The following is a 24,107-nucleotide window of genomic DNA, read 5'->3' on the forward strand; positions in this document are numbered from 1 at the left end:
TACATTGGGGAGACCACGCAGAAGCTACGACAACGGATGAATGAACACCACTCGACAATCACCAAGCAAGAGTGTTCTCTTCCTTTTGGGGAACTCTTCAGCGGTCACGGGCATTCGTCCTCTGATCTTCGGGTAAGCGTTCTCCAAGGCGGCCTTCACGACACACGACAACGCAGAGTTGCTGAGCAGAGACTGATAGCCAAGTTCCGCACATGAGGATGGCCTCAACCGGGATCTTGGGTTCATGTCACACTATTGGTAACCCCCGCAACTTGCCTGGACTTGCAAAATCTCACTAACTGTCCTGTCTGGAGACAATACACATCTCTTTAACCTGTGCTTAACCCTCTCTCCACTCACATTGTCTGTACCTTTAAGACTTGATTACCTGTAAAGAATCGCATTCCAACCATTATTTTGTAAATTGAGTTTGTGTCTTTATATGCCCTGTTTGAGAATAGAACTCCCACTCACCTGACGAAGGGGCAGCGCTCCGAAAGCTAGTGGCGTTTGCTACCAAATAAACCTGTTGGACTTTAACCTGGTGTTGTGAGACTTCTTACTGTGTTTACCCCAGTCCAACGCCGGCATCTCCACATCATGTGAAAGCTGCCATTGCATTCTTATTGAAGGGTGGGGAGTTCTCCCAGCGTCCTTTGGCCTTTATTGCAAAAGAGTGTAAAAATAGGGAGGCTTTGCTGCAATTGTGCAGGGTGTTGGTGAGGCTTCACCTGGAATACTGCAGTTTTGGCCCTCTTACCTAAAAAAGGATATTGTAATATTGGAGGCAGCCCAAAGCAGATTCACCGGGCTAATTCCTGGAATGAGAGGGTTGTCCTATCAAGAGAGACTAAATAATCTCGGTCTGTATTCCTTTGAGTATCGAGGAGTGAGGGGGGTGACCTTATATAAACATACAAGATCCTGAGGTGAGATGTTTTCACTCGTGGGAGAGTCTCAAACAAGGGGACATAGCTACAAGATAAAAGTAAAGGGCCGGTGATTTAAAACTGAGATGTGCAGAAATTTCTTCTCACAGAGAGTGGTGAATCTCTGGAATTCTCTGCCCCAACAGGTAGTGGGGCTGGATCATTGGAAGTGTTTGAAATGCAGGTGGATAAATATTTGATAGATCGAAGGGTAGCGGGCTATGGGGAAATAGCACAAAAAAAAGAGTTGAGGCCAGTTTTTGCAGAAAATACGGACACATGGGATTGAGGGTGATTTCGTGGTTTGAATCAGGAATTGGCTAGCTGTAAGAAAACAGAGGGTGGTGATTGATGGGAAATATTCATCCTGGAGTTCAGTTACTAGTGGTGTACCGCAAGGATCTGTTTTGGGCCCACTGCTGTTTGTCATTTTTATTAATGACTTGGATGAGGGCGTGGAAGGATGGATTAGTAAATTTGCGGATGACACTAAAGTCGGTGGAGTTGAAGACAGTGCAGAGGGGAGTGGCAGGTTACAGAGGGACATAGATATGCTGCAGAGCTGGGCTGAGAGGTGGCAAATGGAGTTTAATGCGGAAAAGTGTGAGGTGATTCACTTTGGAAGGAGTAACAGGAATACAGAGTACTGGGCTAATGGTAAGATACTTGGTAGTGTGGATGAACAGAGGGATCTGGGTGTCCACGTGCATAGATCACTGAAAGTTGGCACCCAGGTTGATAGGGTTGTTAAGAAGGCGTACGGTGTGTTAGCTTTTATTGATAGAGGGATTGAGTTTCGGAGCCAGGAGGTCATGCTGCAACTGTACAAAACTCTGGTGCAGCCGCATTTGGAGTATTGCATACAGTTCTGGTCGCCATATTATAGGAAAGATGTGGAAGTGTTGGAAAGGGTGCAGAGGAGATTTACCAGGATGTTGCCTGGTATGGTGGGAAAATTGTATGAGGAAAGGCTGAGGGGCTTGAGGTTGTTTTCGTTAGAGAGAAGGTGGTTAAGAGGTGACTTAATAGAGGTATACAAGATGATCAGAGGATTAGATAGGGTGGATAGTGAGAGCCTTTGTCCTCAGATGGTGTTGGTTAGCACGAGGGGACATAGCTTTAGAAAATAGAACATAGAACAGTACAGCACAGAACAGGCCCTTCGGCCCACGATGTTGTGCCGAGCTTTATCTGAAACCAAGATCAAGCTATCCCACTCCCCATCATCCTGGTGTGCTCCATGTGCCTATCCAATAACCGCTTAAATGTTCCTAAAGTGTCTGACTCCACCATCACTGCAGGCAGTCCATTCCACACCCCAACCACTCTCTGCGTAAAGAACCTACCTCTGATATCCTTCCTGTATCTCCCACCATGAACCCTATAGTTATGCCCCCTTGTAATAGCTCCATCCACCCGAGGAAATAGTCTTTGAACGTTCACTCTTTCTATCCCCTTCATCATTTTATAAACCTCTATTAAGTCTCCCCTCAGCCTCCTCCGCTCCAGAGAGAACAGCCCCAGCTCCCTCAACCTTTCCTCATAAGACCTACCCTCCAAACCAGGCAGCATCCTGGTAAATCTCCTCTGCACTCTTTCCAGCGCTTCCACATCCTTCTTATAGTGAGGTGACCAGAACTGCACACAATATTCCAAATGTGGTCTCACCAAGGTCCTGTACAGTTGCAGCATAACCCCACGGCTCTTAAACTCCAACCCCCTGTTAATAAAAGCTAACACACTATAGGCCTTCTCCACAGCTCTATCCACTTGAGTGGCAACCTTTAGAGATCTGTGGATATGAACCCCAAGATCTCTCTGTTCCTCCACAGTCTTCAGAACCCGACCTTTGACCCTGTAATCCACATTTAAATTAGTCCTACCAAAATGAATCACCTCACATTTATCAGGGTTAAACTCCATTTGCCATTTTTCAGCTCAGCTTTGCATCCTATCTATGTCTCTTTGCAGCCTACAACAGCCCTCCACCTCATCCACTACTCCACCAATCTTGGTGTCATCAGCAAATTTACTGATCCACCCTTCAGCCCCCTCCTCTAAGTCATTAATAAAAATCACAAAGAGCAGAGGACCAAGCACTGATCCCTGCGGCACTCCGCTAGCAACCTGCCTCCAATCCGAAAATTTTCCATCGACCACCACCCTCTGTTTTCGATCAGACAGCCAGTTACCTATCCAATTGGCCAACTTTTCCTCTATCCCACACCTCCTCACTTTCATCATAAGCCGACCATGGGGGACCTTATCAAACGCCTTACTAAAATCCATGTATATGACATCAACTGCCCTACCTCTATCAACACACTTAGTTACCTCCTCAAAAAATTCTATCAAGTTTGTGAGGCACGACTTGCCCTTCACGAATCCATGCTGACTATCCCGGATTAATCTGCATCTTTCTAAATGGTCGTAAATCCCATCTCTAAGGACCTTTTCCATCAATTTACCAACCACCGAAGTAAGACTAACCCGTCTATAATTACCAGGGTCATTTCTCTTCCCTTTCTTAAACAGAGGAACAACATTCGCCATTCTCCAGTCTTCTGGCACCATCCCCGTGGACAGCAAGGACCCAAAGATCAAAGACAGATTTAAATTGAGGGGTGAGAGATATAGGACAGATGTTAGAGGTAGGTTCTTTACTCAGAGTAGTAAGGGCGTGGAATGCCCTGCCTGCAGCAGTGGTGGACTCGTCAACGTTGAGAGCGTTCAAGTGGTTATTGGATAAACATATGGATGATATTGGAATAGTGTAGATTAGAGGGGCTTTAGATTGGTACCACTCGGCGCAACATCGAGGGCCGAAGGGCCTGTACTGCGCTGTAATGTTCTATGTTCTATGTTCTAGTACAGATCAGCCATGATCATATTGGGGCGGCACGGTGGGACAGTGGTTAGCACTGCTGCCTTACAGCGCCAGGGACCCAGGTTCGATTCCCAGCTTGGGTCACTGTCTGTGCGGAATTTGCACATTCTCCCCATGTCTGCGTGGGTTTCCCCTGGGTGCTTCGGTTTTCTTCCACAGTCCAAAGATGTGCAGGTTAGGTGGATTGGCCCTTAGTATCAGGGGGACTAGCTAGGGTAAATGCATAGGATTATGGGGATAGGGCAGGGGTGGGATTGTCGTCAGTGCAGACTCGATAGGCCGAATGGCCTCCTTCTGCACTTTCGGGTTCTATGATTCTATAATTGACTGGCAGGGCAGCTTTGAAGGGGCTGGTGGTCTCCTCCTGCTTCTATTTCTTGTGTTCTTGTATCGTGGCCAACATTCATTCCTCAACTAATAGAGTGAGTCCTGCTTTCACGTGCAAATTTGTTTTATCTGAAAATCAGTCTGTTTATGGGGCTGATATTCTCCAATAACATCACGGGATTCAATTTAAAGACGTTTCCTGCCAGTTGCCTAAGGCGGAGAGACACAAGCAGCACCATTTTAAAGTGGTCTTTCCTATTCGGGCGGCATGGTGGCACAGTGGTTTGCACAGCTACCTCACAGCGCCAAGGACCCGGGTTTGATTCCCGGCTTGGGTCACCATCTGTGTGGAGTTTGCACATTCTCCTCGTGTCTGTGTGGGTTTCCTCTGAGTGCTCCGGTTTCCTCCTACAGTCCAGAAGATGTGTGAGTTAGGTGGATTGGCCATGATAAATTGCCACTTTGCGTTAGGGGGACTAGCTAGTGTCAATGTCTGGGGACACAGGAATAGGGCCTGGGTGGGATTGTGGTCGGTGCATACTCGATGGGCCGAATAGCCTCTTCCTGCACTGTATGGATTCTATTCCCTGATCTTGCTCATTCTCTGACTTGCATCCTCTCCTGTTTTTGGATCCAGCCTCTCACCCATCTTTACTCACGCCAAATCCCCGATTCTCCCACTCACTGCTTCCCTCTCCCGATCCTTCATTGCTGCTCCAGGTCCAATCTAAAGCCATTCTCTGGGGTTCTAGAGGGGTGTCCTCAATGATCTGGGGCTCTTGTGAGCCATGCCTTCTTTAAAAAATGCTCCCACTCCTTCGAGCTGCTCCTCCTCCACTCACCTCCTCCTCACTCGCAGTGAGGGTTCAAGAGAGGGAACCGGCGAGCGGGAGAGTCGGTGAGCGGGAGGTTCAGTGACAGCAAGGATTGGAAAGAGGGCGAATCAGGGAGTGGCAGGGAACAAGTCAGAGGGTGGGCAGGAAGAGAGTGGGTTCGAGGGCGGGGAGGCCACGAATGGAAGAGTGGGTGGGAGAAAGGGTCAGAGAACAGGATGTGTGGTGAGTGAGAGGCTAAGGGAACAGGATCAGCAGCAAGTGGAGAAAGTTACCATATTGTGTTCATACTTTTAAATTTATTTTTAAAGTTATTTCATTTACCAATATAGGAATTTAACAATGTAAAATATTCCAACTTACAGGGTGTGTTTTAATGTTTATATCTGATGAGAAAGGCACCACAAATCCTAACCACAGCGCTGACATTGATTTCAATGGGAAAATGTGATTCGCTTGAAGCCGTTTCTCTTAAAGTCGCGATTTCCAGGAATGCAACTTCAACTTTAAGAGAGGGTTCACTCCACCATCATAATTAGCCATTTGTTTCATTTGGGGAGATGAAGGTGCAGTGGTAATAGTGGAGAAGGAAAGGAGGGAGTGCAGAATATAGTGTTGCAGTTGCAGGTAGGGTGAAGAGAAAGATCAACTTAATGTAAGATAGGTCCACTCTAAAGTCTGATTAATTTTGCAGGGGAGAACAAAGAACAAAGAACAGTACAGCACAGTACACAGGCCCTTCGGCCCTCCAGGCCTGTGCCGCTCCTTGGTCCAACTAGACCATTCGTTTGTATCCCTCCATTCCCAGACTGCTCATGTGACTATCCAGGTAAGTCTTAAACGATGCTAGCGTGTCTGCCTCCACCACCCATGTACCAACATGTACCAACTGACTGTTCTTGAGCCAGTTGGTACATGTTCTTAGACTTTTATATCTTTCTCTCAATGGAAGATGATGTAAGAGAGTATTTCTGGGTGCGTGGGGTCCTTGATTATGCTGGCTGCTTTCCCAAGACAGCGGGAAGTGTAGACAGAGCCAATGGATGGTTTGCGTGATGTACTGGGTTAAGTTCACAACCCTTTGTAGTTTCTTGCAATCTTGGTCAAAGCAGGACCCATACCAAGCTATGATACAAAGGATGCTTTCTATGGTGCATCTGTAAAAATTGATCGCGGATATGCCGAATTTCCTTAGTCCCCTGAGAATGTAGAGGCAATGGTGGGCTTTCTTAACTATAGCGTCGGCGTGGAGGGACCAGGGCAGAAATTGACCTTGCAAGTTACTTGGGTTGAGGGCAATTAGAGATGGGCCAAAATCCCATGAGATAACAAAACTACTGTAAGATGTTGCTGTGTACAAATGAGTTGCTGACTGAGTTAAGCATAATAGGGCCTTCAAGGGATGTGAATTCCACTATATATATGCAAATTATTTTCTGTCTGGGTCACAGGGCAAATCCACCAGTAAAATTGCAAATCTCAACCTGTAAATAACTGATTAGTTGAATTAATCAGGTGATAAAATTACGAATATAGAACACTTGTTAGTTGGTCCACACTATGAAATGAGTCCCGCAATATAAGATGAAGTAGGTTGCAATGCATTAACAGCATTGTCATGCAACCATTTGCAGTAAAAGCAATTGCAACTTTTCGTACTTTTGAACATCTTGCCAACAATAATGAACGTGGGGTGCTTATGCAGATTGTGAGTAGAACAAAGATAGGTCAATGTGAAAAAAACAATGGACTATTGCTGAATATAAACATGCAGAAGTGACGTAGGCTTTGCTTCTCTCCACCACTTCACACACACATGTTCAGAGAAATGAAGGAAGCATTTGCAAATGATGTCAGTGCACATACCTGGTCTGGCGGAGGGGGATGGGCAAGGAGATGCACAGGAAGGGGTCGAATGTGTTGCTTTGCTTCAGGCAGTGAGGACAAGTTAAAGATGACCTGGCAAAGAGAAACAGAAACAGTTAATAATCGTTCAGGTTGCAAACAATCAGAAATGTCATAACTCCGATAACAGCGTTATTGTCAACTCAACAACACTGACAGCACATTTACTTTAGCAAAAGCAAAATACCGCGGATGCTGGAGACTAAAGCACGGTAGCACAGTGGTTAGCACTGCTGCTTCACAGCTCCAGGGTCCCGGGTTCGATTCCCGGCTCGGGTCACTGTCTGTGTGGAGTTTGCACATTCTCCCCGTGTCTGCGTGGGTTTCCTCCCACAGTCCAAAGATGTGTGGGTTAGGTTGATTGGCCAGGTTAAAAAAAAAAATTGCCCCTTAGAGTCCTGGGATGCGTAGGTTAGAGGGATTAGTGGGTAAATATGTGGGGGTAGGGCCTGGGTGGGATTGTGGTTGGTGCAGACTCGATGGGCCGAATGGCCTCCTTCTGCACTGTAGGGTTTCTATGATTTCTATGATTCTATGAAAAACAGAAAATGATGGGAAAATCTCAGCAAGTCTGACAGCATCCGTGGAGAGAGAATAGAGCCAATGTTTCGAGTCTGGATAACCCCTCGAAGGGCCATCCCTTCGACGGGACTGGACGACCCTGCCGGCGGGAGGGGGCCGGAAAATCCTACCCTAGCTTTTCTGTTTTTATTTACTTCAGCAGTCTGTTGTCAAAATGTAAATAAGGTGGTAGCACTAACTCTGATGGCACAAACTCGACGTTGATGTTAGAGATGGAAGCAACTGTGTCTCTTTGCACTCACTTGCATTTTTTTTTTCGCAGCTGCCTTATTTGATCAACTCTCTTTCTCACCTCTCCCCTTCATCAGTCATTCTCTCAGTATGGTCCTCATCTTTGCCCCAAGTCCAAGGGGTGACGACTTGGGCACAACTGGCACACAATCACGGAATCACAGAATCCTACAGTGCAGAAGAGGCCCTTCGGCCCATCGAGTCTGCACCGGCGCATGAAAGGCCCTGATCTGCCCACCTAATCCCACTTGCCAGCACTTTGCCCATCGCCTTGAATGTTATGGCATGCCATGTACTCATCCAGATAGTTTTTAAAGGGTGTGAGGCATCCCGCCTCCATCACCCTCCCAGGCAGTGCATTCCAGACCATCACCATCCTTTGGGTAAAAAAAGTTGTTCCTCAAATCCCCCCTAAACCTCCCACCTCTCACTTTTGACTTGTGTCCCCTTGTGACTGATCCTTCAACTAAGGGGAACAGCTGCTCCCTATCCACCCTGTCCATGACCCTCATAATCTTGAACACCTCAATCAGGTCGCTTCTCAGTCTTCTCTGCTCCAGAGAAATAACCCAAGCCTATCCAACCCCTCTTTATAACTTAAATGCTCCATCCCAGGCAGCACCCTGGTAAACCTCGGCACCCACTTCAGTGCGTTCACGTCCTTCCTATAATGTGGTGACCAGAACTGCACACAGTACTCCAGCTAATCAGTTTAGCCACCCACCATCAGATCTGGCCAAACCACATTAATGGTTAATAACAGAAAGTGCTGGGTTTTCTGTTTTCATTTCGGACCCCCAGCATCCGCAGTATTTTGATTTGATTATCACATTAATCATTATCTGATTTCACTCTTCACGACCAAAACTCTTCACATTTTAGTTTCTTCTTGAAGTGAAAAATAACTTTTGTTTTCTTTTCTCCACGAATGTGTCCGTAAACCCCTCGTCCCTGCTGCTTTATGTGATGACCCACAGGAAAAGCGGTTCAAAGGGTCAAATCCAAGTAAAAATCAGTAATACACGCATTAGTAATATTAACGCTCAGAGCTTTGCAGAGCTCGGAGACGGAGAGGGATCTGGGTGCCCTAATGCACAAATCGCAAAAGGTTGGTATGCAGGTGCAGCAAGTAAGCAGCAAAGCTAATAGAATCTTGTCATTTATCACAAGTGGAATTGAATACTAGAGTAAGGACTTTATGTTTCAGTTTATAGAGGGCATTGCTGAGACCATAACTGGAGTACTCTGTACAGTACTGGTTTCCTTGGGTGGGATTTTCCAGCTGTTCCTGCCAGCGGGATTCTCTGGTCTGATTGGAGATTTGGCTGAGCGCCAAATTCTCCATCTTCGCTGGCAGTGGGGCGTGAATGGCCGGAGAATTGGGGCGTGAACGGCTGGAGAATTGGGGTGTGAATGGCTGGAGAATTGAGGCCCTTATTTAAGGGATAATGCAAATGTTTTGGAAGCAGTTCAGAGAAGGTTTATTAGATGACTACCTGGAGTGGGCACGTTGTGCTACGAGGAAAGATTTGACAGGCTAGGCTTGTATCCGTTGGGGTTTAGAAGAGTAAGAACCGCCTTTATCTGTAGAATTCCCTACCCATTGAAGCAGTTGAGGCTACGTCATTGAGTGTTTTTAAGGCAAGGATAGATAAATTTTTGAACAGTAAAGGAATTAAGGGTTATGATGAGCGGGCGGGTAAGTGGAGCCGAGTCCACAAAAAGATCAGCCATGATCTTATTGAATGGCGGGGCAGGCTCGAGGGGCCAGATGGCCTACTCCTACTCCTAGTTCTTATGTTCTTGATTGAACTCCCCAAGATCTCGAGGGGACTTGGCAGGGTGGATGTAGAGAGGATGTTTCTTCTTGTGGGAGATTCTAAACCTATGGGTCACTGTTTAAAAATAAGGGCTCACCCATTTAAAACAGGGATGAGGAAAACATTCCTCTCAGGGGGTTGTGAGTCTATGCAATTCCCTTCCTCTAAATGTGGCTGAGGCAAGTTCTTCAAATAGGCAGAGGTAGATAGATTCTTAATCAGCAAGAGGGTGAAAGTTAATCGGGGGAAGGCAGGAATGTGAAATTGATGTCAAAATTAGGTCAGCCTAATGATCTTATTGAATGGCGGTACAGACTCGAGGGCCCAGGCAGCCTACTCCTGCTCCTAATTCTACGTTCATATGTTTGTAAATTTCCATTGCGATGTATACAAGATCAGTTCAGGCACATTTTACTGGTACCGTTTATTTCTAAGTTCCACTGGTTTTCCTTTATTGGGGAATAACTCTAGATTTAACTTAAACATGTCCTCAAAATGGAGTTGTAATCAAGACAGGAAATGATTCACGCTAATGAAACCATGACCTGTCTGAAATCCTTTGTGAACAAAACCCCTGGAAATTAGGAAAGTAACTGAGTTACTTGGTACTCGTGTCCCTTTTTTGGAAGTCAAGAGATCTGGTGCAGACTCGATGGGCCGGATGGCCTCTTTCTGCGCTGTAGGGGTTCTATCGGAATCTGGTGCTACTGAACCATCCGGACAAGTCAGTTTTTGGACAGCCTCAAATATGCAGCGATTTTATAATTGTACGTTAAGACATGTCACCACTAATGATGTGTGCCTCTTTAGGAGGTACTTCTAAAGGAGCTCAGCAAATCGGATTCACACAAAGTAGTTCATATAATCTTTACCGGCATAACAATATTCCATTGTGGTATTCTAAAAAAGACTCTGCATAAAGTAGGAAGTAATTACAAAGCCCAGAACTAAAATATTTGTCACTAGTATGTGAAATCCACTGCAACAAAAGCCAAAAATCAAACACAGACTTAATAATAGAAACTGAGAAAGAGCTGTGATGCGTCAAAGTGAAGTCATGCATCATGGCTGCAAACAAGAGCAATTGACAGATTCACTGCAACTGGATTCTTTGATCAGAGCTACGTACACTGCTTCTAAAAATAAGAGTGGGGCAGGGGTGGAGAAAGAGAGAAAATATAAAGGGAACAAAAGCAATCGGTGCTTGCTCTGCGATAAGGCACAAGTATGTTGACATGCTGCACCAGGGCAGCACATTTTTATAGGTCAAATACTAACACAGCACGGCTGCTTCACAGCGTCAGAGCCCCGGGTTCAACTCCCGGCTTGGGTCACTGTTTGTGTGGAGTCTGCACGTTCTCCCCGTGTCTGCGTGGGTTTCCACCGGGTGCTCCGGTTTCCTCCCACAGTCCAAGGATGTGCTGGTTAGGTGCATTGGCCATGCTAAATTCTCCCTCAGTGTACCCGAACAGGCGCCAGAGTGTGGCAACTTGGGGATTTTAACAGTAACTTCATTGCAGTGTTAATGTAAGCCTACTTGTGGCGCTAATAAACAAAATAAAAGTAAAAATAATGTTCTTTCAGATATTCTATGGAGAAAGATGTGCGGGTTGAGATGATTGGTCATATTAAGTTGCCCTAACAGGGTAAATACGTGGCGTTGCGGGATAGGGGCTCGGTGGGATTGTTTCAGGGCAGACCCGGTGGGCTGAATGGCCTCTTTCTGCACTGTAGGGATTCTATGATTCTATATTTTTTGGTTAGGTGCATTGGCCATGCTAAATTCTCCCTCATTGTACCCAAACAGGCAGGTGAGTGTGATGACTAGGGAATTTTCTCAGTAACTTCATTGCAGTGTTAATGAAAGCCTACTTGTGACACTAATAATTAAATAAAAATAACATGTAATCAAGAGACCCTGCTGCCAACATCTTTACATTTGCCTGAACTAAAAACAGAAAATGCTGGAAAATCCCAGCAGGTCTGGCAGCATCTGTGGAGAGAGAAACAGAGTTAACGTTTCCAGTCCCTATGACTAGCATTTTCTTACTGCAGATTTCCAGCTTCCGCAGTATTTTGTTATTATTTGCAATTGACTGTATCGTCATCAGCACAAGATCAGCAGGTCAACTGTAGATGATGACAACGCAATTGAAAGAAAAGATAAGATTTGCATTTATATAGCACTTTGCAAGATAACTGGTGGTTGCAACATAAGAATGTACGAACACATCAGTGGCCAGCAGATATCTGAAGCAAAGCTTTGTTGTTTGCTTCTAAGCAACTATGTTCTTAACGTCAATTACAAAATTTGATATTAAAAACATCTGGTTTGCAACTGAAAATAAAAACATGGTATTATTTTGTGTTTGAAGACCGTATAATACGTTTTTATGTTAAATTCAAATTCATCAAATTGCAAGGTTCGAAACTGGTTCCATTATGGTGCATTACAGTGCAAAGATATGCAGTGAGAAAGGATTCTGAATGGCAGAAATTCATTAGCGGGCAGATAATGATAGAAAATAGGATTGTGGAAAGCAATTTCACTGCAATAAGCTTTAATTTCTGTTTTTTGCAATCATCACCACAAACATAATGAATTATAAACATTCAATTTAAAATCTATTTTAAGGTTACATTACACAAATTTCAATTGATATTTTAAAACAGTCAAGACGTTTAGTGGAGAAAATCATCATTACTTCATACTCAAAGCTGAATAATTAAAGTGCATCAACATAAATGGTGACATCAAATACTGGTGTCTGGCAAATAATGTATCACTTTGTGAAATTATAGTGTTCATAAAGTTGAATGCCGTGACTGTACAGCTGCAAATGTTTCAGTCATCATAACTGATGTTCTACTGGTTCACTGATCAGGTCTTCTCAATCTTTGTCCACGCAATTTCCATCCTGCTATTTTTGTTTAGCTAATGGAATGCTTATAGTCAGAAAAATAGTGTTCAGTGTCATTTCCAAGCGAGTGTCCAATGCCAATTCAGGGCACTGGGCCAATAGCTTCGCTATATCCTGTCCAAATGAAGACCACGATAGGAATAACTTGGGATTGTTTGGCCTTCTGCAATACTAAATCACTGTGAGAGCATCCAATAAAATAAACAATGTAGGCTCGCGCAGCAATAAAAGGATGGCATTGAGGAGAGGACGAACATGGAATTGTGGAGCACGCTGCCCCATGTACAATTGTCTGAAGGTGCATTTCTGAAAGATTTGTGCCAATGACTGACTTCAGCCATCAACGGCCATCTAAATGCACCTCTAGAAAAATCTGGCAACTGGAATATAAAGTGGGAAAATACAAGATTGTCCATTCTACCAAGTGTTAGGGATCAAATTCGGAACTCCAAGATATATTACGAAGTTAGCCTAGACCCCAACATCTTTGATTTTGGCATTAGGGTAAGCAGGTATGATTCGATTGACCCACTAGGAAGCTTTTATTAAAATAAAATTTATTTAAGAACACGGTTAAAATATAATAAAAAGAATTGGCATAACTTATTTTGGACATGGTATAATTCTTAACAGCTAGCTATCTCTATAGTTCCAATGGAAGCAGTATCCTCGTAGAGATAAAGCCCTGTTCAGAATCAGCAGAAAACAGATATGCTTACGTGGGTGCTATGTTTCCAGCCTTTTAACACCTCTGGACAGATACAGAAGGACATCTGGCTTCTGAATCTCATCCAGCAATCTCCAGGATTGGAACAGGAATAGGCCCTTCGGCCCTCCAAACCTGCACCGATCACCTTGTCCTATCGAGACCAACTGCTTATATCCCTCTATTCCCCGTTTGAACCTGGACAGGTGGAGGATCTCTCGGTGGGTGAGCATCTTGGGGATAGCGATCATAATTCTATCTCCTTCACGATAGCATTGGAAAGAGATAGGGTCAGGCAGGCTAGGAAAGTGTTTCTCTGGAGTAAAGGGAAATACAGTGTCATCAGGGAGGAAATTAGACGGGTAAATTGGAAGGAGGCATTCTTGGGGAAAAGTACCGAAGGAAAGTGGAGGATTTTCAAGGAATGTTTGTCTGGAGCTCTGCATGACAACGTTCCGATGAGACAGGGGGGTGTTGGTAGGGTACGGGAACCGTGGTGCACGAAGGTTGTGATGAACCTGGTGAATAAGAAAAGAGAGGCGTACAGAAGGTTCAGAGAGCTAGGAGGTGTTAAGGATTTAGAGGAGTATACGCGATGTAGGAAGGAGCTTAAGAAGGAAATTAGGAGAGCGAGAAGGGGTCATGAGAAGACCTTGGCGGGTAAGATTAAGGAGAATCCCAAGGCTTTCTACAAATATGTCAAGAGTAAAAGGATGAGATGTGAAGGCATAGGACCCTTAAAAGGTGAAGGGGGAAAAGTTTGTGCGGAACCGTTAGAAATGGCGGAGGTGCTTAATGAATACTTTACATCGGTATTCACGGTGGAAAGGGATCTGGGTGGTTGTACTGCTGGATTGCGGAGGACAGAAAGGATCGAGCATGTGGACATAAAGAAAGAGGATGTGTTGGAACTATTGAATGGCATCAAGGTTGGTAAGTCGCCGGGACCGGATGGGATGTACCCCAGGTTACTGTGGGAGGCGAGGGAGGAGATTGCGGAGCCTTTGGCGATGATCTTTGCATCGTCGATGGAGACGGGAGAGGTTCCGGAGGATTGGAGGATTGCGGATGTGGTCCCTATATTCAAGAAAGGGAACAGGGACAGCCCGGGAAATTACCGACCGGTGAGTCTAACCTCAGTGGTTGGTAAGTTGATGGAGAGGATCCTGAGAGACAGGATTTATGATCATCTAGAGAAGTTTAGTATGATCAAAAGTAGTCAGCACGGCTTTGTCAGGGGCAGGTCGTGCCTTACGAGCCTGGTTGAGTTCTTTGAAAATGTGACCAAGCACATTGACGAAGGAAGAGCGGTGGATGTGGTCTATATGGACTTCAGCAAAGCGTTCGATAAGGTCCCCCATGCAAGACTTCTTGAGAAAGTGAGAGGGCATGGGATCCAAGGGGCTGTTGCCTTGTGGATCCAGAACTGGCTTGCCTGCAGAAGGCAGAGAGTGGCTGTGGAGGGGTCTTTCTCTGCATGGAGGTCAGTGACCAGTGGAGTGCCCCAGGGATCTGTTCTGGGACCCTTGCTGTTTGTCATTTTCATAAATGACCTGGATGAGGAAGTGGAGGGATGGGTTGGTAAGTTTGCTGACGACACCAAGGTAGGTGGTGTTGTGGATAGTTTGGAGGGATGTCAGAAGTTGCAGCGAGACATAGATAGAATGCAAGACTGGGCGGAGAAGTGGCAGATGGACTTCAACCCGGATAAGTGTGTAGTGATCCATTTTGGCAGATCCAATGGGATGGAGCAGCAGTATAAAATGAAGGGTACCATTCTTAGCAGTGTAGAGGATCAGAAGGACCTTGGGGTCCGGGTCCATAGGACTCTTAAATCGGCCTCGCAGGTGGAGGATGCGGTCAAGAAGGCGTATGGCGTACTAGCCTTCATTAATCGAGGGATTGAGTTTAGGAGTCGGGAGATAATGCTGCAGCTTTATAGGACCCTGGTTAGACCCCACTTGGAGTACTGCGCGCAGTTCTGGTCACCTCATTACAGGAAAGATGTTGAAGCCATTGAAAGGGTGCAGAGGAGATTTACAAGGATGTTGCCTGGATTGGGGGGCATGCCTTATGAGGATAGGTTGAGGGAGCTTGGTCTCTTCTCCCTGGAGAGACGAAGGATGAGAGGTGACCTGATAGAGGTTTACAAGATGTTGAGGGGTCTGGATAGGGTGGACTCTCAGAGGCTATTTCCAAGGGCTGAAATGGTTGCTACGAGAGGACACAGGTTTAAGGTGCTGGGGGGTAGGTACAGGGGGGATGTCAGGGGTAAGTTTTTCACTCAGAGGGTGGTGGGTGAGTGGAATCGGCTGACGTCGGTGGTGGTGGAGGCAAACTCGTTGGGGTCTTTTAAGAGACTTCTGGATGAGTACATGGGATTTAATGGGATTGAGGGCTATAGATAGGCCTAGAGGTGGGGATGTGATCGGCGCAACTTGTGGGCCGAAGGGCCTGTTTGTGCTGTGGCTTTCTATGTTCTATGTTCTATGTTCATATATCTATCAAGATAAGTCTTAAATGTGGCTAATGTTAGTGCCTCAACCACCTCACTTGGCAGTGCATTCCAGGCCCCCACCACCCTGTGTGTAAAAAAAGCCTCCCCCGCACATCTCCACAGAACTTTACCCGCCTTACCTTCAACTTGTGTCCCCTTGTAATTGTCATTTCTGCCCTGGGAAAAAGCTTCCAACTGTTCACCCTATCTATATCTCTCATAATTTTATAAACTTCTATCAGGTCACCCCTGAGCCTCCGTCTTTCCAGGGAGAACAGTCCCAGTTTATTCAATCTCTCCTCATAGATAATGCCCTACATACCAGGCAACATCCTGGTAAACCTTTTCTGAACTCTCTCCAAAGCCTCCACGTCCTTCTGATAGTGTGGTGACCAGAATTGGACACAGTCGTCCAAATGTGGCCTAATCAATGTTTTATACAGCTGTAAAATAATTTGCCAACTGTTATACCTGATGCCTCATCCAACGAAAGCAAGCACGCCATATGCTTTTTTCACCACCTTTTCCACCTGTGCTGCCACTTTTAAGGATCTGTGGACCAGTACTCCCAGATCTCTGTGTGCCTATGCTCCTGATATTTCTGCCATTTATTTTATAGCTCCCACCTGAATTGGATCTACCTCGCATTTGTCCAGGTTAAATTCCACCTGCCATTTCTCCACCCAATTTTCCAGTCTATCTATATCCTGCTGTATTCTCTGACAATTTTCATCACCATCCGCAATTCCGCCAATCTTAGTATCATCCGCAAACTTGCTAATCAGACCAGCTACATTTTCTTCCAAGTCATTTATATATATTACAAACAGCAGAGATCCCAGCACTGATCCCTGCGGAACACCACTAGTTGCGGACCTCCATTCAGAAAAACACCCTTCCACCGCTACTGTCTGTCTTCTATGACCAAGCCAGTTCTGAATTCATCTAGCCAGTTTACCCCTGATCCCGTGAGATTTAATCTTTTGCACCAGCCTGCCATGAGGGACCTTGCCGAATGTTTTACTAAAGTCCATGTAGACAACATTCACAGCCCTTCCCTCGTCAATCGTTTTTGTCACCTCATCAAAAAACTCAAGATCATTCAGTTCCAAATGCATATAGATCCTATTCCTAAGAATCTTCTCCAACAATTTCAGTATTACTGATGTCAAGCTCACTGGCCTATAATTATCCGGATTATCCTTGCTACCCTTCTTAAATAACGGGACAGCATTGACTATCCTCCAATCCTCTGGGACCTCCAGAGAAAGGTCCACCCTCAGAACAGCAGAATCACAGAGAAAGGGACTCCTTTCCCGACAGATCCCAGTCTCAAAATCCAGAGAGAAAAAGAGACACAGAAAAAGTGGTCTCTCTCTAAAGATTCCAAACAGCAAACTGAGCTTGATTTCTCTATGTAAACCTAGCTCCACTCAGTTACATGATTTTACTGTCAATCAAACTAACTAAGCCCTACTCTGCCCAACCCCAGAGGAAAACACTGAAATAACAGAACAGCACAAGTCCAGATTAAAACAAACATTCTGGCAATTGGGACCAATTATGCTGTTGCAGTAACAATGGAGGCTGACTGAGTACAGACAAAACAACACCAATACTTAGAACTACCTGCTAAAAAAAAAATCCTGCACAGAAACATGACTCAAATATATTTCTTAAAGGCACAGTATTGTCACACAGGACAAATAAATAAAGAAGCAAGCCATCTAAGTGGTGAGAGATTGCGTAGCTCTGAGGTGCCCAAATCATGAATATGAAAGTATCAGTAGAAAGGGGAGTATGCAGGTGCAGCAAATAATTGGCAAACTTAATGTTATCATTTAAGGTAATGTATTTTACTATTCTGAGGAATCAAACTTTTCACGTTTATTACAAGGGGAATTGAATACAAGAGTCGGGAGTTTTCAGTTATACAGGGCTTGGTGAGAGCACATCTGGAGAACTGTGTATACTATTGGTCTCCTTACTTAATGAAGGATATAAATGCTTCCAAAGCATTTACAGAGAAGGTTTACTAGATTAATATCTGGAGTGGACAGGTTGTCTTGTGGGGGAAGGTTGGACAGGCGAGGCTTGTATTCGTTGGGAGTTTAGCAGTAAGAGGTGAATTTGATTAAACCAGATAAAATCCTGAGAGGACTTGACAGGATGGATGTGGAAAAAATGTTTCCTCTTGTGGGAGAATATAGAACTAGGAGTTACTGTTTAAATATAAGGGCTTGCCCATTTGAGACCGAAATGAGGAGAATCTTTTCTCGGAGGGTCGCGAGTCTTTGGAACTCTCTTCCTCAAAAGGCAGAGTCTTTAAATATCTTTAAGGCGGAGGTGGATAGATTGTTGGTGAGCTGAAGATGAAAGGTTAGCGGGGTAGGCAGGAAGATGAATTTGAGGTTAAAATTAGATCAGCCAAGATTATATTGAAGGGCTGAATGGACTACTGCTCCTAATTGATATGTTTGTAGATTTATTCAAGGCAGAGTTAGCCAGATTTCTGAAGGACAGTGTGTTATGTTGTGAGCCTAGATTTTAACAGCACATCCTTAAGCAATGACCATCAATCCAACCTCAAGTCCCAGTTTATACAGAAGTGTCGGCGCCTGTACTAGCCCTGTGTAACCACTGCATTATACCATGTATTTCTTTAGCAATGGATTGATTTTTGTTCTTTTTTATCTTCTGTAAACTGGTTATTCTCTCACCTCTTGCTCATGTGTACTGTTTCCAATCTATCCTTCCCCTCGGAGTTCATTGTCCACTTATTTTCATTCCGACTACTTTTCACTGAAAATTATCCTGACAGCTATTGATCATCACTTCTTTCCACAGAATGACAACACAATAAGCGGAAGAGGATACTAAATTAATAGCATCAACTTTGAGGAAGATTTATCACTGGCAGGATGGTGGTGGATGGGGTGGGTGCAGAAACATACTGACACAGTCACTGAGGATTATTAATGGTTATTAAAGTTGTAGCAGTTGTAAGAAAAATATTGATAATGCGTCCCGTACAGCTGAAAAATGTTCAGACCTTGAAGATTTAAATCTCAAACTTCAAATGTGCTAAAAATGGCGATGCATCGTCTCTGTATTTATCAGGCAATTCTTGCAAACAGTACACTCCATTGGTGAAAGGCAATTAACCTTGCAAGTCAAAATATTATCAGTATTCAAAAGGTGCTCAGCACATAGTAGTGCAATCAGTATTCCAAGGACAACACCTTCCAACTTATGAACTGAGAAACATTACTGTCAATAAATCAATCTCCTCCAAAAAAAAATTGTCCAAAATATTACTTCTGAGACAGATGCTTGTGCTGCCTTTCATGTGATATCGTCTGTTGTGCACCGTAAGGAACTCCTTTATTTCCAGACATGGAACAGCATTGAGGAGGATTATCGAGAGATCCAAGACTAACGGTACGGTAGCACAGTGGTTAGCACTGCGGCCTCACAGCGCCAGGGACCCGGGGTCAATTCCGGCCTTGGGTCACTGTCTGTGTGGAGTTTGCACATTCTCCTCGTGTCTGCGTGGGTTTCCTCCAGCTGCTCCGGTTTCCTCCCACAGTCCAAAAGACCTGCGGGTTAGGTCGAATGGCCATGCTAAATTGCTCCTTAGTGTTAGGGGGTTTAGCAGGGTAAATACATGGGACTACGGGGATAGGGTCTGGATAGGATTGTCGTTGGTGCAGACTTGATGAGCCAACTGCCCTCCTTCTGCACCTGTATGGATTCTATGAGTCTATTCAATCAGAACCTCTGATAAATAAGAAAGCATGGCAAGAGGGAGTAAGCTAAATTAGGTAAGAGAGAAAACAAACTAGGCTCGGAACTTTATTTGAGTGATACTTCTATTTGTAAAAATACTTTTGCAAGTAGATAGTCATTGTATCACAGTTGTGCTGCTCATTTCCCTCAGAGGCTGGTAGGAAGCTGACTGAAGGTAAAGGAAAGGTTTTGTAACAGGGAAAATGAAAAACGCAAAGCAGTTGCCGATATCATCACATTGCTGCCATCACTATAACAAATTGTGCTGTTTAGCTGACATCCGCACAAAGAGGAGGTAGGGAATGGCTGCTCATTCTCCTGCAGGGGGATGCTGCACTGCCAGCTACTTCCAGCATGGTCCACGCTGCAGCCCACCTTGAGAAGGATCCTCACGTAGGCGTTCCTGGCAATGTGCCAGAGGCTCTCGCACTGGTCCGATCGAGATGCCACTCAGCCACACTGGAAGGTGTGGGGCTCAGATTCAGAGCACACACTTCAATTGGGCAAATCTTCCAGTCATTCATCGAAGATCAAGCATCACGTTGCATTACTGAAAAGGCCAGGCAAGCAATTTGCAGATAGGGTGGTTTTTAAAGCGTCTCCACCAATGCAAAATTTCTTGGAATACGCGAGTTTTTAAAATTCATTCTAGGGATGTGGGTGTCGCTCTCTCAGCCAGCCTTTATTGCCCATCACTAATTGCCCTTGAAAAGGTGGTGGTGAGCTACTGTTTTGAACCGCTGCAGTTCCCGTGGTGTAGGTACACCCACACTGCTGTTCGGGAGAGAGCTCCAGGATTTTGACCCAGCAACAGTGAAGGGACAGCAATATATTTCCAGGTCAGGATGATGAGTGGCTTGGAGGGGAACTTCCAGGTGGTGGTGTTCCCAGATATCTGCTGCTTTTGTCCTTCTAGGTGGTAGCGGTTGCAGGTTTGGAAGGTGCTGTGTAAGGCGACTTGGTGAGTTCCTGCAGTGTATCTTGGAGACAGTACCTACTGCTGCCACTGTGCATTGGTGGTGGAGGGAGTGAATGTTTGAGGATGGGGTGCCAATCAGGCGGGTTGCTTTATCCTGGATGGTGTCAAGTGCTTTTGGAACTTCCTCATCATGCAAGAGTGCAGGATGAGGTTGTGCTGCAATCTGAAAAGGGGCATACAACAGAATTACATCATCCTCATAACTCACACTGACACCAGAAGCCATGGACATTGTTGCAGCTGGCCACATCATGCGGCGAACCATCTCCTCTATAGGAATCGAGAGATGAAGTCATCCTTGACACTCAATTTCTCTGCTCCCTCGATAGTGTGCCGCCATGTCCTCCAAGAGAGGGAAAAATGTCAACCATTGTGCAGCACAGCCTTCGAGTGGTGTGTCTGCCCCAACTGAATAGTTGGAGCTATGTGAAGGCAAAGAGAGGTGCATGTGTATGTGAGGATGACATTATTTGTAGGTGTAAGAAGACAAGGTGGAGTATCTGAATGTTGTGTGCGAGTCCTCAGTGCCCGAGAGAGATGCTGAGTGAGTGATGGTGGTTCTGGAGCATTGAACAACATGGGAGGTTAGAGGAGTGGTGAATAGGTGATCAGTAAGGAAATTATAGATTGGTTACCCTGACATCAGTGGTGGGGAAAATGCTGGAGTCAATTATTATGTATTAACTGAGCATTTGGAAAGCGGTGACAGAATGGGTCCAAGTCAGCATGGATTCACTGAAGGAAAATCGTGCTTGACAAATCTTCTGGAATTTTTTGAGGATGTGACTAGTAGAGTGACAAGGGTGAACCAGTGGCTGTTGCGTATCTGGACTTTCAAAAGGCTTTTGACAAGGTCCCACACAAGAGATTGGTGAGCAAAATTCAAGTTCATGGTATTGAGGGTAATATATTGACATGGATAAAGAACTAGCTGGCAGACAGGAAGCAGAGAGAATAAATGGATCCTTTCCAGAGTGGTAGGTAGTGATGAGTGAGGTGTCACACGTTACACGTGTTACATGTAGTGTGACATGTCTTGACGTGAGACTTGAGACACACGACAACAGAATCGTCGAGCAGAAACTGATAGCCAAGTTCCGCGTGCATGAGGATGGCCTCAACTGGGATCTTGGGTTCATGTCACACTATATGTAACCCACACCATACTGCCTGGGTTTGCAAAATCCTACTAACTGCCCTGGCTTGAGACAATTCACACCTCTTTAACCTGTGATTATCCCTGTTCCCACTTTCACTGTTTGTACCTGTGAAGACATGATTACCTGTAAAGACTCACATTCCAACCATTCTTGACATTCCAATCTGTAATTATCTTGCACTTGTGTCTTTGCCTATAGATGCCATGTTTGTGAACCTACCTCCACTCACCTGATGAAAGAGCTGCACTCCGAAAGCTTGTGATTTCAAATAAACCTGTTGGACATTAACCTGGCGTTGAGAGACATCCAACTGTGCCCACCCCAGTCCAACACCGGTATCTCCACATCACAGTTATACAGAGCCTTGGTGAGGCCGCACCTTGAGTATTGCATGCAGTTTTGGTCTCCTAGTCTGAGGAAAACATTCTTGCTATTGAAGAAGTCCAGAGAAGGTTCACCAGACTGATTTCTGAAAAGGCAAGACTGACATATGGAGAGAGACTGGATCGACTGGACTTGTACTCACTGGAATTTAGAAGAATGAGAGGGGACCTCATAGAAACATATAAAATCCTGATGGGACTGGACAGGCTAGATGCGGGAAGAATGTTCCCGATGTTGGGGAAGTCCAGAACTAGAGGTCACAGTCTAAGAATAAGGGGTAAGCCATTCAGGATTGAGATAAGGAAGAACTTCTTGACTCGGAGTTGTAAATCTGTGGAATTCTTTACCACAGAAAGCTATTGGGGCCAGTTCATTAGATATGTTCAAGCTGGAGCTGGACATGGCCCTTGTGGCTAAAGTGATCAAAGGGTATGGAGAGAAAGCAGGAGTGGGATACTGAAAGCGCATGATCAGCCATGGTCATATTGAATGATGGTGCAGGCTCAAAAGGGCCGAATGGCCTACTCCTGCTCCTATTTTCTATGTCATTTGAAGATGCATTCACTTGCTCACCCACGTGAGGGCACAGACTATTTGTATCACTGCTGCCTGGTCCTCGAGTACAGGCACTGGTCATTGACCTCACCAGCTACTGGCTCCCAGTTCCTCCTGAGGATTATCTTCAAGTTCTCCTGACTTCCCGAGGAACTGTGGCTTCTCCCTTCCTCCACCACTGATGCTCCCAGTGCCACATCTATAACTCTAGAGCCTTTTCTCTGCCCTGCTTCCCATTTCCTTTGTTTAGAATACAGCCTTGGTATTCAGTAGCCTCAAGTAATTCAGTGCAGCTTCCTTTTAAGAGGGATGGACTGGCATTAAGAATAAAAAACCAATTGCACCGCATGCTATCTGTACATGCTGCGTGGCTCCCCGTTGAGCACAAAGGCAGTTAGCAACAAGGCAGACGTTTGGCTGAACCTGAAATGAGTTGGCAGTGGCACATTTGCGTCCTGCGTACCTCGCCTGGAGCAGCAGGTATCGGTGTGGACCCATTTTTAACCCTTAACGTCTGTGACCCAGGAGAGTCACAGCAAAGGAGATGAGTTCCGTTTTTGTTCTGTTCAACTCCCCAGCTTGGGTTTCCTGCTGGTTCCCTCCAATCACACTTGTAGGTTACCATTAACCCACACGCTTTGTTATAAACCTGTATCCTTCCTCTCCACTTAAGCTGCTTTGGAAAGGGGAGACATTGTGGCACAGCAGTTAGCACTGTTGCCTCTCAGTGCCAGGGACTCGGGTTCAATTCCCGGCTTGGGTCACTGTCTGTGTGGAGTTTGCACATTCTCCCCGTTTGCACTTGGGTTTCCTCCAGGTGCTCCAGTTTCCTCCCACAATCCAAAGATGTGCTGGTTAGTTGCGTTGGCCATGCTAAATTTTCCCTCAGTGTACCCAAACAGACGCTGGAGTGTGGCGACTAGGGGATTTCCACAGTAACTTCATTGCAGTGTTAATGTAAGCCTACTTGTGACTCATAAATAAACTTTACTGCAATTCATAGTCTCTATGTGAAAATAAATATTTCTCCTACTTCTGGAGCCCACAAACCTCTTGACAGGATTGAGATTTTAATGCCTTGCTCATCAGAACACGGGTGACTCCTTGTGAACTTTCACCTGCTGTCTCTTGCTGACTGTGTTTACACCAAACTCGAGGTTTGGACTCCCTGGTCTGCAGGTTATTCTTCTTTCTGCCTAATTTGACAAGGTCAGCCCAGATATCGTGAAGTCAGGGTAAACCGTGAACCGTCTTTCTCTCTCTCTCCCTTCCGAATGCACTCAACATTCGCCAACATCTCCTCAGTGGCACACTTGCTTTCTTTCTGGCAAAGATAGTGATGTAAAACAGCATAATAGCAGGAGAATGAATGCCCCAACACGTTAGTTTATTGAAATTTAATGTCACGGATCAATAGCTGACTGAGTATCAGACGCTCCACAGAATAGCAAACAATGTGTGAACGCCCAACACGGTTAAAGAGCATCAATTGCAACCCTCATTCCTTCATTGAGATTGATCAATAGCACACTACGTGACAGACATTGCAGAGAACAGCAGATTTACCAAGCCATTGAAATGCTCGATTTAACCTAATGCAGT

The 24,107-nt window shown here is 45.2% G+C and overlaps 1 protein-coding gene across 1 annotated transcript in view; it reads right to left on the reverse strand.

Moving 5' to 3' along the window:
- The window catches only part of usp43a (ubiquitin specific peptidase 43a), a 494,804-nt gene that overhangs the window by 277,448 nt on the left and 193,249 nt on the right, over positions 1–24,107 (reverse strand). Inside the window, exon 4 of the mRNA XM_078225475.1 lies at positions 6,843–6,935. Coding sequence (XP_078081601.1) covers positions 6,843–6,935 — 93 coding nt within the window. The remainder of the gene's footprint in view (positions 1–6,842; positions 6,936–24,107) is intronic.

The sequence above is a fragment of the Mustelus asterias genome, chromosome 12, assembly GCF_964213995.1.
Source record: "Mustelus asterias chromosome 12, sMusAst1.hap1.1, whole genome shotgun sequence".
Taxonomy (NCBI): domain Eukaryota; kingdom Metazoa; phylum Chordata; class Chondrichthyes; order Carcharhiniformes; family Triakidae; genus Mustelus; species Mustelus asterias.